The following is a 15,607-nucleotide window of genomic DNA, read 5'->3' on the forward strand; positions in this document are numbered from 1 at the left end:
CGCCATGAGGTATGGCAACACCATCGTGCGAGAGACCCTTAGCTCCATCCCACGAAGCGAAGCAAAACGACAAGCTAAAAGGCGGCGGGCAACCCCATGGCCGCAAGCTTGTCTGTCTAACTGTTGCGCTCGTCTCAAGCAACTACTGTAAGTGGCATTCGAGCGTGTAAGGATAGCTTACGCCAAGAAACTTTTCCGGTTCCGCATTTGTTTTATTTCCGAGGAAGGCTGTGCTGCTGGGAAGCTTTCGTCACGACGAAATGTCGACATTCTACCCTCGATTGTTCCGCAATACCTCGGAATTTCGACTGAGCGGGTAGGTGCGGAGAGAAAGAGAAAGGGAGCACATGATTCCATCGCCGTAGGAAATGTCCGAAGGATTGATGGCTGAGTTTCGCGCGGGATGATCCCATGCATATCCTAGCATGTGCAACTGAATGCTCTAGACGGCGGTCTTGTACCATTCTCTTCTTCATTTCGTACACCGCTTGGCTTGGTTGTGGCAGTTCAGTACCCAATAGATTCCTGGATACTTCGAGGGTGAAGTCGGGATGAGTCTCGGCGTTGATCCTGTGCGCCGAGAGATGCTGCAGTATCGACCAGGAAACGTCGCATAGGCGAGCCAGCGCGGGGATCAGTGTAGGTGGTTTGAGTGACTGTCACATCGTGGGGGTAGAAAGTATTCTCTCGATAGGAGGTCTGCTGTTGTTTGTGTGTCCGTCGAGTGGCGGCGTAGATAACAAGTTTGACAAAATGTATGTGTCGTGAAGAGTTTCTCCCACAGCTGCAGCGTGCCAAGATGGCTGTACACTTCTTGAGTGGCGGGAAGTACTTCGTTTCGGGGTCCGTGAATGGCAGATAGGAACCTCATGAGCTTCGGACAGTCCCAGTAATCGGAGACTGAGACCAAGACCAGATATGTTCTGAAGCTTGGTATGTCCACGTTCGACGCTCCGTCCGATTTGCGCTCATTCGTGCTCAAATCCGGTGGAAGGGAGAATGATCCCGCCAGCAATAAGGCAAGTAGCGACCATATTTCCATACACTTCTCTTTTCAACGTGAACAGTTTCTTCCCCCGCTGCACCCTATTCTCCAGCCAGATGTCTTTACGAATATGACTTCGTCAGCCTTGTTGTCCCTCACTCCTATAGGGTGTCCCATGCTCCACAGCCTCAGCAAGCATGTCGTTGTTCAGTCGAGACCGGATCTCTATGTTGATAGTCCAGCGGCCACTGAAGAGTGCCCCAGATCGATTGTTATTCTGTCGCCAGGCTCAGCCGCAACCGACAAATGCCTGGATTGGAAATTTGCGCCACGTGCGACCGGAAGCGGGTGAGTTGTGTCGTCTGAAGGCCCGCCATCGAAGTCGATACTGTAAGAACACTTCAGCGCGGTCGTGAAACTAATTGACTTACCATGAATTGTATTGATATCGGCAAGCGAAACAGCGAGACCCATGAGCGTCGAAGAAAATTCGATTCTCATTCCGGGTATACAACCCTTTTACATTCTGATATTACTGTACAATCCATGCTGCTGTCGATGTCGAATGGCTTCAATCGCCAATATGAAGAAACGTTGCTTCTCAGAGCGCCGAAAGAACTCGTATCCGCTGATCTGCCCCTTCGTCAGTCCAAGGCAAGCTTTGCATCTAAGCAATACAACTCACCCTTTCAGGAAGCCATCTACGGCTCTCTGTCCACACCACCTTGACCCTTTGCAGCAGTTAGATTGATTGTACACTTGTGTAACAGGAGAAACGATTTTTATTTCTGCGAAGCAAAAATTCGTCAGCCGCACCGGAATCAATACTAACCTTCCAAAACTCCTTGTCCACCTTGTCATCCTTTTTGCCATCTTGCTGGCGGTCTGCGCGTTTGCGGAATTCCTCGTTGTGTTTTCTTACCTCCTCGGACTCTTCGCCCTCTGCAGGTCGCGCATCGTTCAGGATCTTTGGCTGAGCTGCTGCGCCATCGTTGCTCTGAGATTGTCCGCTGCTGCTGCCGCTCGATGATGGCTGTGAAGATTCGCTGGACTTGCTCTTGCCGCCAGTCGAAGGTGGTGGAGGACCTGGATGTTCCTTGTCGTGGCTCTCCTTCTCTAGCTCTTTGCCGTGCTTGTGTGCGCCCGAGCCGTAGTCGCCAGAGGCGAAGCGGAAGGAGGAAGTGGTGAAGGGAGCAGCAGCTCGGGAGATAGGTGCGACGCGTGCTGCAGTAGCGGTGCGGAAGGTACGTAAGAGAAACATTGTTGTTGCAGGTGGTTCTTGCTGGATTGGTAGTAGTTGACGGAACAAGCTCAAAGCGTCTGCGAAGTAGGAGGAGCTTGAGCGGGATCTAGAATAGAAGCAAGTAGTAGTGAAGGAGGAAGGGCGCAGAGAGGAGACGTTCTGCACGACCAACGGCACGTCTGATTCATGAGTGACGACATCGATATGCGGACGCGTGCTTGCGTGATGTTGCTTCTTTGCGCCGTTTCTCGAACCGTGCGCTGTTATCAGCTTATCGGAAATCAAATGAGTGTGTTGTACGACACATGGAGCACCGTAACATGATGGATGCGGCTCACTGGTGATGATATTGCTCGAGCAAGTGAAGGTCGAGACGCGATGAGACGCGATGCCGCGGAAAATCCAGCGGACCCTTCTCCGGCACTTGACTACTCCCAAAACGACATCATGCCGGTAGTGGAACAGACTCTGCGACTATACTTGTTCCTCTTCCTTGCCCTGCTGACTCGGCATTGATCCGCTCGACAGCGTGGAACTGACGTGAACCATGGCCTCAATACAGCGCATTTATATAATTACAAGCTTCTGCATTTATCTCGATCATACGAACTGCCATTCTTCTCGACATATATACACTACAGGGTATTACAATCTCACCTCCTCTCACTGCGACGCACCCCTTGCTCTCGGTCTCGGCGTATTCATACCCGCATATAAAAGACCCAGTGCCAGCTCCTCACTCGTGGCCGTTCGCACCCTAGATTCCGGCCTCTTGGGTTCGGGCGATTTGCCTCGATCAGCAGTCGCAGAGGCATCTTGATGAAGAACGGCCGCAAGGGAGCTGAGGAAAGACAATTCTCGTCAGCGAAACTGGCCAAAGCATTTGGAGATGGTGCATTTCTCACTCATCATCTGCAGCTTTCCAGCCTCGAGGGCTTCTGACTTCTGGTCTGCTCGGCAGAAGCTTTTCTGGAGAAGAAGAGCCGCCCATGTCATAACCTTCAAGGGTGTCCATTGTGTTCCGCCAACCTACGGGCGAATGAGAAGGTCTCTCGGGCAGAGGTCGTTCTGGAAGAGGGCGTTGTGGAAGAGGGCGCTGTGGTGGGAAGACGTAGTGGTGGCGGTCCTCGCCCGTACCACGCCAGACTGGGGGACTTCGGACTCTTCGCGGCTCTCGTGGCTCAACAGGCGGAATGATGTGCTCATCGGAATCGCGCCCATCTGCCGCATCATTTCCCACACCTTCCGCTGTCCGGGAGGTAGGTAGAGGCGGTTCATCTTCCCGAGTCACATTGGAGAATCGGTATCTATCAGGACCTAGCGCTGGAGCAAATTGCGAAATCCTGTTAGCGATTGGACCTTGAACCATATCCATGGCATTCCCAGCGTTAACGGCATCGTAGTTGGGCGGTTGCGGGCTTTGCACTCGGTCATCCCGGCCAGTGCCACCGGAAGCAGCTTGGATATTTCGCTCATGCGCTGCATCGTATTTCCTTTGCAACTTCCTGGCGATTGCCTCATCGTGCAGACCCGCTGCGACCGTCTCATCGGTGACAGGGATCTTTTCTTTTTCTCGTGTTTCTTGTGTCCCAGTCGTCGATTGGGTTCCTTCAGGTGGCAAGGCTGCAGTCTGATTGTGAGCCGTTCCGAGAATGTTCCAGCTCTTGTTGCCACTCGTGAGACTGCCCAGAAGAGTGGTGCTGTGAGCGCTTGCCGTGTGATCATGTCCAGGCGTGTGTTTCCTGGCCTTTCTTCTGGCTCGTCTCTCAAGCGCGGCTCGCCATCGTTGTCGCTCGCGCTTGTTACGCTTCCATATGAGAAATATGACCAGACCGATGATGATGCAGAGCACGCCAACTGCCACTCCCACGACAATTGGTATGACTTGCTTTGGGGTGCTGCCTTTGTGCTCGACCTCTACCTGGCCAGGTGGCGAAGCGTCTGCAAGTGTTCCAGTGATTGGGATGTGTTGCTGCATGTGGAGAGAGGAGTTGCCACTAGGGTTCAGGCTGCGAAATCCAGCTTGGTAAACTTGATTCTTATGGGACCTTTAGAGTATGTGTTAGTCCTGCTTGCGTATGGTCAATAGCAGATAGCACTTACCCGACCCACCAACACGCTTTAGCCAGTCCTCCGATCTCGTCGATCATGTTGTCGATGCTAGTTGAACATTCATTCTGAAGCTCGCCAATTGGTTCTGTCTGACGAAACACATAACCTTCCAGCCCATTTGCCAGTCCCACGGATATCTCGCACTTCTTGTACAGAGACTTGTCATCTCTGGCAACAACCACAGCACTTGGATCTATACCCTCAGGAGGTTCGCATTGGTTGTCATTGCAGACTTGGTTGCGAAGAAGTCGCAATATTGCCTCGGGCGACATTGGTCCTTGTTGGGTGGCATAGCTTGTGGCGAGGACTGATTCGGCAAGCTGACATGATGGCGAACTGATCGGTGAGGTTGTACTCTGATCCACGTCGGTTTTACCAGCTGGTGGAGGATCCTGGGTCTGTGTCGTCGCCGTAGGCGCCATCTTACGTTGCAAGACCTCTCAACGATCGTGACTGACGTTGATGTGCCTAGGCGATGCTGCGCGATGGAAAAGCATAGCATCCGACAACAGAAGTCGGACGACAACCACGAAGTATGCAGCTGGCCGAATGCATACTCATATTTCTTGTTGACTTTTCCCCCGCCCTTTTGCAAACTCAATGGAGGGTTAGGAGATTGTATGATCCGGCAAAAAAGGTGTATGAACCAGCATTGAAGCAGCTTCCGATGCTGCGTGAACCTGTTCAGGAGTCGTGCAGGGTATGGGTTGGAACTCTGATTGTCCTTCCCATTGGTCACCGACAAGGATAACGGGATTCAGACCTGGCCGTACCTGCATTCGTTGGGCCATTACCAACACAATTCTCTCGTCTTCTTGTCGTCGATGCTTGTTTCCCAGGAGTCTGACAATGAGAATGGCAGCGATTATATATCGCCAGCGCTGGTCACGCCAGTGATAGATCATCACACAAGCATCGACTGAGCAAGTGATATGAAAATTCACTCCATTCGCATGTGGAATTCTTTGACTTTGATACACGCATTGGCATCGGAACAACCTACTGCGTGCGAAGCATGACTGCATGCAGAAACACATGCATGTTGGGCATCAAACAGCACCGAGGGTAGCGTTTGACGGCGGTCCCTACAGCTTGAATTCAAACGTTGCACGTTCCCAACCGCCACTTGCGGGATTTGGCTGATGCGTCGCAGCTTGCTGGATGAGCGCAGCCTTCTTCTCCGGTGCTCGTTCGGTGCAAAGCTCGTAGACGGTACTCAAGTTGAATAAGACGGTCGAGAATGCCGGTACCTCCCGGGTTAACCTTTCCAGCATAATCCGTGCAGAGGCAATTTGGCCAATGTACAAAACCGACACCGCGGCATTGAGCGCAAAATGTTCGCGCCCAGGGAAGTCCTCGACGAGTGCTTGCCAGCTTGCCAGCGCACTATCATGGTCGCCGTCAGCGACTTTGAGCAGAGTTTCAATTTCTCGCCGCTTCATGTCGTCCTGAATCACAGATGCACATCGTTGTGCGGCTGCGACATCGCCGACTCTAGTGCGCAAGATGGCTTTCCTGAACGACGGCTCATCTGCTTCCACGTCTGGCAAGGTGTCGAGATGTCGTATGGCGCTCTCTAATTCACCCATCTCCACGAGTGCATCGGAGACACGTAGTCCGAGGTCGCGTAGTCTCGTGTTCCAGAGCTCTATCGCCGAATCATCCCCATCCTTCTGCGCCAATCGGATGTTCGCGCGGACTTCGCTGGCGAGGGCATACAATGCCATGATGCCTCTACGGCCACCATCGACAGCACCAATGGTTTGCAGCCGGACCAGCAGCAGACGAAGGTCCCACGGTATCAAATCTACGATCTGCTGGGAACCTGGCGCGCTTCGTGAAGTGAGCTCAAACAGAGGTATGGCTTCTGCAGCCGCGATATCTGGTCGCGAGACTAGGATGAGGCAGGCTAGACGAGTGTATAGCAAGTGAAAAATTTGTGAGGCGGCTGTCGGCGGACTTTGCAACAGTGAGCGCAGGGCAAACTCTGCTGCACGTCTGAAATGGCCATCTTGAATGAGTTGTGGTAAGGAAGTGTCCACTGGCGGTCGATGGCTGGAGTTCAGGAAAGCGCTTGGCACGTCTTCTGTGGTCACTGAATGGTATATCTGTCGATCTTGCAGAAAGCGAAGGTCCACGTTTGGTCGGACATTCTGATTGACAACGGGCGCGGCAATTTGCGGTGTGCTCGGCTTGTTGTCTTCAGCAGAGGGTGTAGGAGACACAATTTCACGTGCAGGCGGACCTGTAGAAGCGTCTGCTAGCGGACTGCACCGGTGTTCAGCGATGCATGTGCTGTCAACTGTTGTGTCTCACATGCTCACTCGTCTGTAGCAGGCTCCAATGGCCCTCTCGTGGCCCGCTGTGGAGTGGGATGGGAGATATTTCGTGTGTGTCGACGCACGCTGCCTGACGGGGACGATCTGGGCGACTCCATTGCGGTGTTCTAGTGTGGTTGTCGTGCAGAGACATGCAAGTTCGCCACTTAGAATAGCCACTCCTGCGATCTCGGCCCAAGTGGACCTCTATTCACCGCATTGACCAATCAGAGGAATTGAAGATGCGCATCTCCAGCTTCTCCAAAATTGACTCTCGCCGAGGCCAGCGTCCGCATTGTGACTGTTGACCTGTTTCTGATTCATACCTCCACCGACTCACACTCCTCCCGGCGCTCCTCATATACTGCTCAGTCACACCCACGGGACTGTTGCATGACCGCCGTCACCATGTTGTCTTCACGAGCGGCCTCCGCGGCCAAGATCGCTTGCCAGACCCGGCATTTCTCTTCCACACCCACCGCCGCCGCCATCTCGCCGTACCGAAAACACACGCCACAGACCGTGAAGGAGAATGCGAGACGCAATGTCTCCGCCACCGCAAAGAGCAATGCGCAAGCAGCTGCACAGCCCGCACAAAGTCAGCAGAGAGCTGTTCCCAGCCCAGCATTCAACCGCGATGAGCCAAAGTCGCGAGAGCCACAACCTCTGCAGCCCTTCCGCCAGCCCGAGATGGACCACAGCTTCGTGGGCATGAAGGGAGGCGAGATCTTCCACGAGATGATGCTCAGACATGGCGTGAAGCACATCTGTAAGTGCAGCGCTCAAAGCAATGTGCCAGGCTTCAATGGCAGAACGCCGTGAATCACGCGAGCAGGCTAACACAGCTCCAGTTGGATACCCCGGAGGCGCCATTCTCCCCGTTTTCGACGCCATCTACAACAGCTCACATTTCGACTTCATTCTGCCCAGACATGAGCAAGGTGCAGGCCATATGGCAGAGGGCTACGCCCGGGCTTCCGGCAAGCCAGGTGTTGTTCTGGTGACTTCCGGCCCTGGCGCAACGAACACCGTAACTCCTATGCAAGATGCTCTCATGGACGGCACTCCCATGGTCGTGTTCTGTGGACAGGTGCCTACCTCTGCCATTGGCTCAGACGCGTTCCAGGAAGCAGATACTATTGGTATCTCAAGAGCATGCACAAAGTGGAACGTGATGGTGAAGAACATTGCTGAGCTGCCACGGAGGATCAACGAGGCTTTCGAAATTGCTACTTCTGGCCGCCCTGGACCAGTTCTGGTTGATCTTCCCAAGGACGTGACTGGTGGTACCTTGAACCGCCCCATCCCAATGATGTCCACTCTGCCCACCCACCCATCTGCAGCCACCATCGCTGCCCGCGAGCTTTCGTTGAAGCAACTGGATGGCAGCATCAGACGGACTGCGGATCTGATCAACATCGCGAAGAAGCCAGTCATTTACGCCGGTCAGGGTGTTCTCGGTCATCCGGATGGCCCGAAGCTCCTCAAGGAGCTCTCGGATAAGGTTCAAATCCCAGTGACTACCACTTTGCAAGGCCTTGGCGCATACGATGAGCTTGACCCCAAGTCTCTGCACATGCTCGGTATGCACGGGTCCGCATTTGCAAACATGGCGATGCAGGAGGCGGACCTCGTCATTGCCCTGGGTGCACGTTTCGATGATCGTATCACTGGACACGTTCCACGTTTCGCTCCTCAAGCTCGGAAAGCGGCCGAGGAGGGTCGTGGTGGCATCGTTCATTTCGACATCATGCCAAAGAACATTAACAAGGTCGTGCAGGCTACTGAGGCTGTTGAGGGTGACGTCACTGCCAACCTCGCCCTCCTCCTCCCTCACGTCCACGAGAAGTCGGCAGAGTCCCGCAAGGAATGGTTCGATCAGATTGACGCCTGGAAAGAGCGTTTCCCTTGGGCATACGAGAAGGAGAGTGGCCCAGATGGCGCTATCAAGCCTCAGACTGTCATCTCGGCACTTTCCGACCTTACTGCGCCTAAGAAGCATGAAACCCTGATTGCTACCGGCGTTGGTCAGCATCAGATGTGGACTGCGCAGCACTACAGGTGGCGACAACCTCGATCTATGATTACCTCTGGTGGCCTGGGTACCATGGGCTACGGTCTTCCAGCTGCTATTGGCGCCAAGGTTGCCGCACCTGAGAAGCTCGTCGTTGACATCGACGGTGATGCATCTTTCCTCATGACTCAGACCGAGCTTGGAACTGCTTCGGAATTCGGCATCGGCGTGAAGGTCATTGTCTTGAACAACGAGGAGCAAGGTATGGTTACACAATGGCAATCGCTGTTCTACAACGACCGATTCGCGCACACACATCAGCGTAACCCAGACTTCGTCAAGCTTGCAGAGGCCATGTACGTGCCAGCGCGAAGGACGACGAAGCTCGCCACTCTGAACGAGGATCTCGAATGGTTGTGCTACGGTTCCGGTGAAGGCCCAGCATTCCTCGAAGTCAAGGTCGACCAGAAGGTCCCCGTACTCCCCATGGTGCCCGGAGGAAGCGCTCTCCACGAGTTCTTGGTGTACGACGAGAAGAAGGAGAAGGAGAGGAGACAACGGACGAAAGAGCGATCGGGACGCTGATCTTCTTCTCATCCGTCTCTGAGCAATTCTGTGTGTTTCAATGCATGGTGTTTTGGCGCTTCTTTGGAATTGTCCGCATGTGGGGTGAGCGTTTGAATTGTACATATACTACCTGAGTGGAAAGGCTCCTGACACTTTGCGAGCTGTCGGAATGCGAGCTGAAAGCGTTCGCGATAGGAGCTGGCTGGCAAAAAAGTTTCTACGGAGGAAAAGGAAGAAGATATTTTATATGTATGGCGCAGCTTCGATGATTGATTCTGTCGCTGAAATGGAATGTCTTGAGGTCTGGTCAGTTTTGTCTGACGTTCTTTTTGTGTCAGTCGAGCGCGGGACATGCATGAGCGTTGCTGCGCGTGAAGTGACGGAATCACAGGAAGCACCGCTACCTTCACTTCACTTGCAACTGCAGCTCAACTTCCGACCTGAAACATCAGGGCCCACAGCTTTCACGTGCTGAGGTTGCTGCCTTCCTTTGCGCACATGCCAAATCACTTTCGGTGCGCTGACCACACCTTCGACATGACACTGACACCCAATTCAATGGCACCTCTCGTCGACGCGCCACAGGAGCTTGCGCCTGCCCGGGACAAGATGGCGAATGAACAACAAGTCTCGAAGAAGCGCAGGTACGTGAAACCGGAAGTGACATTTGTCTGGACCCCTAGCAACATATGCTGATATCCATCCAGGTACGCCAGCGCCATCATAGCTGTGGTCGCGGGGCAAGATGAGAGATCTGCGACATTCCATGTGCACGAGGACTTGTTACGCGAGCATTCCGTGCGTTGTTCGATGCTGAAGCATCACCTATCGAACTAATCGCATGTAGCACTTCTTCGACGCTGCCCTGAATCATCAATGGAAAGAAGCTCAGGAGCGGAAGATTACGCTGCCCGAGGACAACCCGGATGTGGTCGACGTGTATGTGCAGTGGCTGTACGGTGACACTGTCAAGGACGCTTTGACCAAAACGTTGGGTGGGCCGCGCAGGTTCCGAAGCGCAGTCTGGGCAGTGGCCTATCTCTTTGGCGACAAAATCCAGGACCGCCCATTCTCAAATGCTGTAATGGAAGCTTGGACGCTGTCCATTGACGAGCCACTGGACGACGGACTTCGAAGATATGTCTCTGCTGGGTGCGTCAGGAAGGTCTACAAGCACACAACTTCTGGCAGCCTCGTGCGCCAATTCCTCGTGCACATCTGGGCTCATTACCGGATACTCAGATGGATGAAGGAAGGCGTGGACGAGGATCACCTGCTCGACTGCCCAGAGTTTTTGCTGGATCTTGCTCGGGCCACTGTGACAAAAACCGACGAATCGCACCAAAGCTTGTTTGAAATGCGTGAGAAGTGGCTCTACGACGTCTGAGTACATGAACTGTACTCATTACACCACTGTGCGGAGTCACTGAGTACCATTGCTTCTCGTCAATGAGTCAGGACGGCAATGAGGAATGGGTAGGCTTTGGGGGAGCAACGCTCAGGTGTGCAACCGGTCCGCACCAGCAAAATGTGGTCAGCAGAGTAGATGCCCTTGAGGAAGGACGGACACGAAAGACGCAAGGGTAAAGCTCGGGTGGTTCGAAGTCACCACTTAGGTGCGCACGTTGACAGGTCAGAATGCAGTAGAGCAGAGAATCGGCGGCTACGACGGTCGTTGCGCCCCATCTGTCGTTTGCACTCCACATTCACCACAAATCCCTCTTCTATGCGGCTTGTACACTCACCAAGCCCTCGCACTCGCCCATCTGACACGCGAAGCAGCACTTCCCCTGCTTTCCAAGCAACAGTGGGAGGGAAGGTGGCGTCTCAACAAGTTTCGCAACACCCATCTGAGGCTATCTCCCGATTAATCACCACAGATCAACAACAAATGTCAGACAAGATGGGTCATGTTTTCAGATGGGAGTATAGTACGACTTGTACAATTGGAACTGCTACTCATCTGTCGAAAAATACATGGCCCATGATCCCTTTTCAACTTGTTCCTACATCATAAAATTTCCAGACCACCTCCAACAGCGCCGTGCTAAGAAGAAAGCAAGAGGTAAAGTACATGGAGATCCCTTTACAAACATTTACAGACACCATCACAGGTGCCGTGTAGCCCTCACGATATCCTCCATACAGTCTTGTACCATGTTGCGACATCTCAACCAGGAGGCGGCATATTATTCATATGTGATGACCCGCCTGGCATATTTCCTGGGGTATGCCATCCTGACCAGCTCTCTTCAGGTGGTAACCCATTCATGAACTCCAGATGTGCCAAGTCGCCATTCATAACATTGGCAACGCCGGCGACGCTGGGGTATTGTGGATAATGCTGTGGGTGGACTGGTGCATGTGTCCAGGCTTGCCGTGTATTGGGAGATGGTGATAAAGGTATGTTATGAGCCGCCATCATTGTCGTCGCCATTTGAGAAGGATCATGCTGATAATTGCCATTCCACATGGCCGATTGCTGTGGGAGCGCAGCATATTCGGCTTGTGGCATTTGCTGCGCTATTGACTGGTAGCTGTTGTCTGAAGTCGTGACGCTTGATCTTCGACTGCCGCTGTGGTTGACAGGTGGTGGTGGCATGGCGGTAGCATCATTTGTGCGATTGACTTGCCTACGCTTGCTCTGGCCTCTATTCGCATCTAGGTCTCCATCACCTCGGCGGGTGGGCATTGATGAATCGACAGGAGAAATGGGACCTCCTCGAAGTTCGATCATAACTGCATTGAGAACTGCTGCCATTCTCTCAGCAGGTGAGTAGGCATGTGTCATGTCTAGCAAGGCTGCGTGAAGCACTTCGAGATACTGCAGATTGTTGTTGCGCTCCGCTGCGTCTGGCATGTAGGCGAGTGCAGCTATCAATGCTATCGCCGCAGTTCCAGCGTGCTGCATTCCTATGCAGAAAATGGTCTTGCCGTCGAATCGTTGTCTGTGCTGCCAGAAAAGTTTCGCCATCGCCACAGCAGACTTGGTGCATATTGCTCGACTTGCTTGCGAGAAATGACTATCCAGAGCGTTGCCTTCCTCAGACTCTGTGATACCAGCATCATCATATCGTGCAAAAGGTCTATGCAGCAGTATTAGAACTGCATGATATTGCTGATGTAGCAAATAGAAAGATAGAGGTGCATTCCGTTTGTTCTCCTCGGTGTAGCGCAGCTCTGGGGATAGACGCGTGGCCCAGTTCCGTATTTCACGATCCAAAGCTGCCATCTTGAAGTACGCCGACTGGTCCGGAGTGTGATCCGTATCATGGTTAGTCCGAAACTCGGCCTCTTCCACTATCTTGCCAGCAATCTCCATAAGTTCAATTAGAGCTTCGTAAATCTTGGTGTGCATGCTCTGCCCCGCGCCGGCCGGCATGCACGTTCCTAGTCTCTCAAATTGGTTTGTCAGACAATAGACCTCAAGATCGCTCCTCTTCATAGTGAGAGGCCTCCCCAGAAACAAAGACCAGTACCGATCGTAGATCACACACGCCCAGAGAGTGATTCTCCGTACATCCAATTCTCTTTGCGATAGTCCAGTGTTCCGGCTGTCCAGCTGCAGGCCCAGGTCGTAGCAAAGGCGCATTGCCATTCCAGCGTACATCCAGCCAACATTGTCACGACCTACCCCAACTTCCGAATCACCGAGGATAAGGAGTGCTGCGATGGAAGGAATGCCTCCTGGGCTTTGCAGCTCCAGGTCAAGCATATGTTTCGCTTCTCGATGCAACACGCTCTCTCGATTTGGAAGTGCTAAGAGCTGCATGTCTGGCCTGGTCTTGTCCGAAAACCTGAATCCCATGGCCAAGATACAGACGTGCAGAAAGCCCGAGTAGTATTGGGTCCTGCCATTTTGATAGTCTTCAGTGAAAGCATCCTGGTGCACGACATGCAGAACTGAATTATAGTGCTGCCAGAACAGCTCCATGAGGTATTCCTGGGTTTGAATCGAGAGAGCGCGAATGCAATTTGCAGCTCGTTGAGCCTGCTCCGCACTCGCATTCTGGCCAGTGCCGTCCTCAACGTCGCCGAGCTCGGAATAGACATGGCAATTGACGGTTCCCCCGTAAAAGCGAAGTCGCCCACTGAGCTGATCGAAGGAGAGATGGCCACGAGTGGATAGGAGTCGGGTGACAAGTCCTTGGTTCTTGTCGTCGATTGGAGTCCCAATGTGGTTCGTCTTGTCAGCGCGGTGTTCGACATTGTTAGCAGAGATGTCCTGGAAACCCGGCGGACTGGTCTGCTCTATCTTGGGCGGCACTCGCAGCTGCGTATCTGCCAGTCGCACAGGAGAGTCGTCATCCTCGGCATGCAGGCTGCCTTTGGTGGTCTTGGCGGGATAGTGGGCAGGTGGCACATGCGTGCCCTTCTCCTTGAGCATGGACTCCAGCATCGACACGCGCTCGGTGAGGGCGCTCATGTAGGCGCGAGAAATGGGCTTCCGTCGTTCATCGTCGTTCTTGATGACACACTCGGTGGCGGATCGTTTGCACTGGATGCACTCGCTGTCGCCGGGCGGCACGACGCAGCGGATGCGACGCTCGCGGCAGGTCGCGCATGCTATCGAGGCACGATGGCGGCTCTTCTGGCGCTTGGTGCTGCTGGCGGCCGCAGAGGCATCGGCATCCTGGTGGTGGTGGTGGTGGTGGAGTGGATCATGGGCGGCGGAGGAGACGGGTTGTCGGGACTGGTCGTTGTGCCGCGTCAGGTGCTGCATGCCTGGATTACTGGTGCTCGCCTCTCGAGCCGAAGAGGGTGGAAGAAGGACAACTCGTCAAAGGTGGGCCGGGCATGTTCCTTTTGCGAGGCGCGCAACCAACGGCCGCTGCTGCGACGGTGGGTTGTGGTGATCAGCGACGTGCTCCAGACCCTGGCCGCAATCATCGCGCAGAAGCGACTCACACGCGCAAGCTCAAAAACAGGCTTCGCCAGCCTGCGGGGCGGGAGCGCGGCGCCCGAGCGATGGCATGGATTGTGCTGCCAGCTCTACACCTCGTCCCATGTACTGATCATCACCACCGCGACTGCCCACTCGTCAACTTGTGCACCGCTGCTGCGCTTTTGCGATGCATCACGCTGTGCCGCCAGCCCTCCTCAGCCCACTGGGCGGCGACTGGCCTAGCGCGGGCGATTGGCCTTGGCTCAGCGAGTGCTCGAGGCGGCTGCCGGGTGTCCACCACCCTGCATAAAATTGTTTCTTCGATGCACGAAGTCGCTCAACCACGTTGTCCGCTCACACCCTTTCATCACACCTGTGCCAATGGTTTGGCTACACTCGAGCGTATCTGACTGCCGGCATGTCTGTCACGGCAATTACTCGGCAATCTGCGCACGACTCGCGGTGGTGATGGGCGAACTGGGAGACTGGCGTATGCCTATCTGCACCTTGGCCGCGCCTGTCTCAGCAAGAGGTGTTCTCTGACCCTCATGACTGAGACGACAGGAAATTTCCATTTTCGCTCCCTGCCCTTGGCACAAGATGACACACGCTCCCATTTTGGACAGTTCTAATTCGGTGTCGGAGCCATGGCGCAATGCGATTTGGCCGGCACGAGTGGACGTTCATCGCTTGAAAGCCACCGACATGATGGCTGTCAGTCGGGATCCCGCCGGGACGCCATAAATGCGACTTCTTTTGACAGGCCGTGCTACGTGTGACACAAACGACCAGAAGGAGCAGTACCACCGGCGATCTTGATGAATGTCGGTGTTTGCAGCCAGCAAGACGCACACAAGCATGGAATACATTCATCATATCGCGAGTCATGGCCGATCAAGCGTACAGCTTGTACAGAGGTGACAGCTGAAATTGATCACATTCATAGGCGGCGTTTGCCGGAAGACGCTCCAGAACTCGGAGGCCACGCAAAACCCGGTCAACCTACGAGAGCGATTCGCGATAAAAGCACGATAGCATGCAAGCCTGCATGGTCTAGCGACGCACGTCGACGTCCGGATTTCTTCACAGTTTGCATTGCCGTCTCCCCGGCGCTATACCATATGTCGACGTGGTTGGTTTTGATAATGTCTCGGCATGCTGCCCTACAGGCTGAACATTGCTTTAACTCAGGTGGCGAAGGACTTCACTTCATGAGAGCTCACTTATCACAGTATGCTTTTTCGCAAAGTGCCGCGGCATATGCAGAGTATATCGCGGAGTATGCACCTAAAGTACGATCGCCTGCGAAAGTGGTTCGTCTTCGGATTGCTTCGTATAGCCACGAATAGACGAAGCATCGAGGAGGTCCTTAATCCTAACCCAAATACGAGCATTGCAGCTTCCACTTTCATCAATCGTACATAAATATAACAGTGGAGGATCTCCGCTGGGATACCATAACGGCAGCCGGCAACTGCAGGCA

The 15,607-nt window shown here is 53.9% G+C and overlaps 6 protein-coding genes across 6 annotated transcripts; 2 read left to right on the forward strand and 4 right to left on the reverse strand.

The window, feature by feature from the left end:
* Positions 1 to 1,686: 1,686 nt before the first annotated feature.
* On the reverse strand, positions 1,687 to 2,246 carry RHO25_003717 (uncharacterized protein; the record flags this gene model as incomplete). Its single annotated transcript, XM_023599202.2, has 2 exons — positions 1,687 to 1,716; positions 1,818 to 2,246. The coding sequence occupies 2 exons, from the start codon at positions 2,244 to 2,246 to the stop codon at positions 1,687 to 1,689; spliced, it is 459 nt and encodes a 152-aa protein (XP_023455038.1).
* An 883-nt stretch (positions 2,247 to 3,129) lies between these two features.
* On the reverse strand, positions 3,130 to 4,762 carry RHO25_003718 (uncharacterized protein; the record flags this gene model as incomplete). Its single annotated transcript, XM_023599203.2, has 2 exons — positions 3,130 to 4,276; positions 4,332 to 4,762. The coding sequence occupies 2 exons, from the start codon at positions 4,760 to 4,762 to the stop codon at positions 3,130 to 3,132; spliced, it is 1,578 nt and encodes a 525-aa protein (XP_023455037.1).
* A 663-nt stretch (positions 4,763 to 5,425) lies between these two features.
* Positions 5,426 to 6,777, reverse strand: RHO25_003719 (uncharacterized protein; the record flags this gene model as incomplete). The annotated part of the gene is made up of 2 exons (XM_023599204.2): positions 5,426 to 6,608; positions 6,665 to 6,777. 2 exons carry the CDS (start codon positions 6,775 to 6,777, stop codon positions 5,426 to 5,428), a joined length of 1,296 nt encoding a protein of 431 aa, XP_023455178.1.
* A 289-nt stretch (positions 6,778 to 7,066) lies between these two features.
* Positions 7,067 to 9,257, forward strand: ILV2_1 (Acetolactate synthase, mitochondrial; the record flags this gene model as incomplete). The annotated part of the gene is made up of 2 exons (XM_023599205.2): positions 7,067 to 7,427; positions 7,510 to 9,257. 2 exons carry the CDS (start codon positions 7,067 to 7,069, stop codon positions 9,255 to 9,257), a joined length of 2,109 nt encoding a protein of 702 aa, XP_023455538.2.
* Positions 9,258 to 9,776: 519 nt separating this feature from the next.
* On the forward strand, positions 9,777 to 10,626 carry RHO25_003721 (uncharacterized protein; the record flags this gene model as incomplete). The annotated part of the gene is made up of 3 exons (XM_023599206.1): positions 9,777 to 9,883; positions 9,947 to 10,037; positions 10,087 to 10,626. 3 exons carry the CDS (start codon positions 9,777 to 9,779, stop codon positions 10,624 to 10,626), a joined length of 738 nt encoding a protein of 245 aa, XP_023455177.1.
* A 783-nt stretch (positions 10,627 to 11,409) lies between these two features.
* On the reverse strand, positions 11,410 to 13,962 carry RHO25_003722 (uncharacterized protein; the record flags this gene model as incomplete). Its single annotated transcript, XM_023599207.2, has 1 exon — positions 11,410 to 13,962. The coding sequence occupies one exon, from the start codon at positions 13,960 to 13,962 to the stop codon at positions 11,410 to 11,412; it is 2,553 nt and encodes an 850-aa protein (XP_023455176.1).
* Between the last annotated feature and the right edge of the window lie 1,645 nt (positions 13,963 to 15,607).

Source organism: Cercospora beticola, chromosome 2, assembly GCF_033473495.1.
Source record: "Cercospora beticola chromosome 2, complete sequence".
Lineage (NCBI taxonomy): Eukaryota > Fungi > Ascomycota > Dothideomycetes > Mycosphaerellales > Mycosphaerellaceae > Cercospora > Cercospora beticola.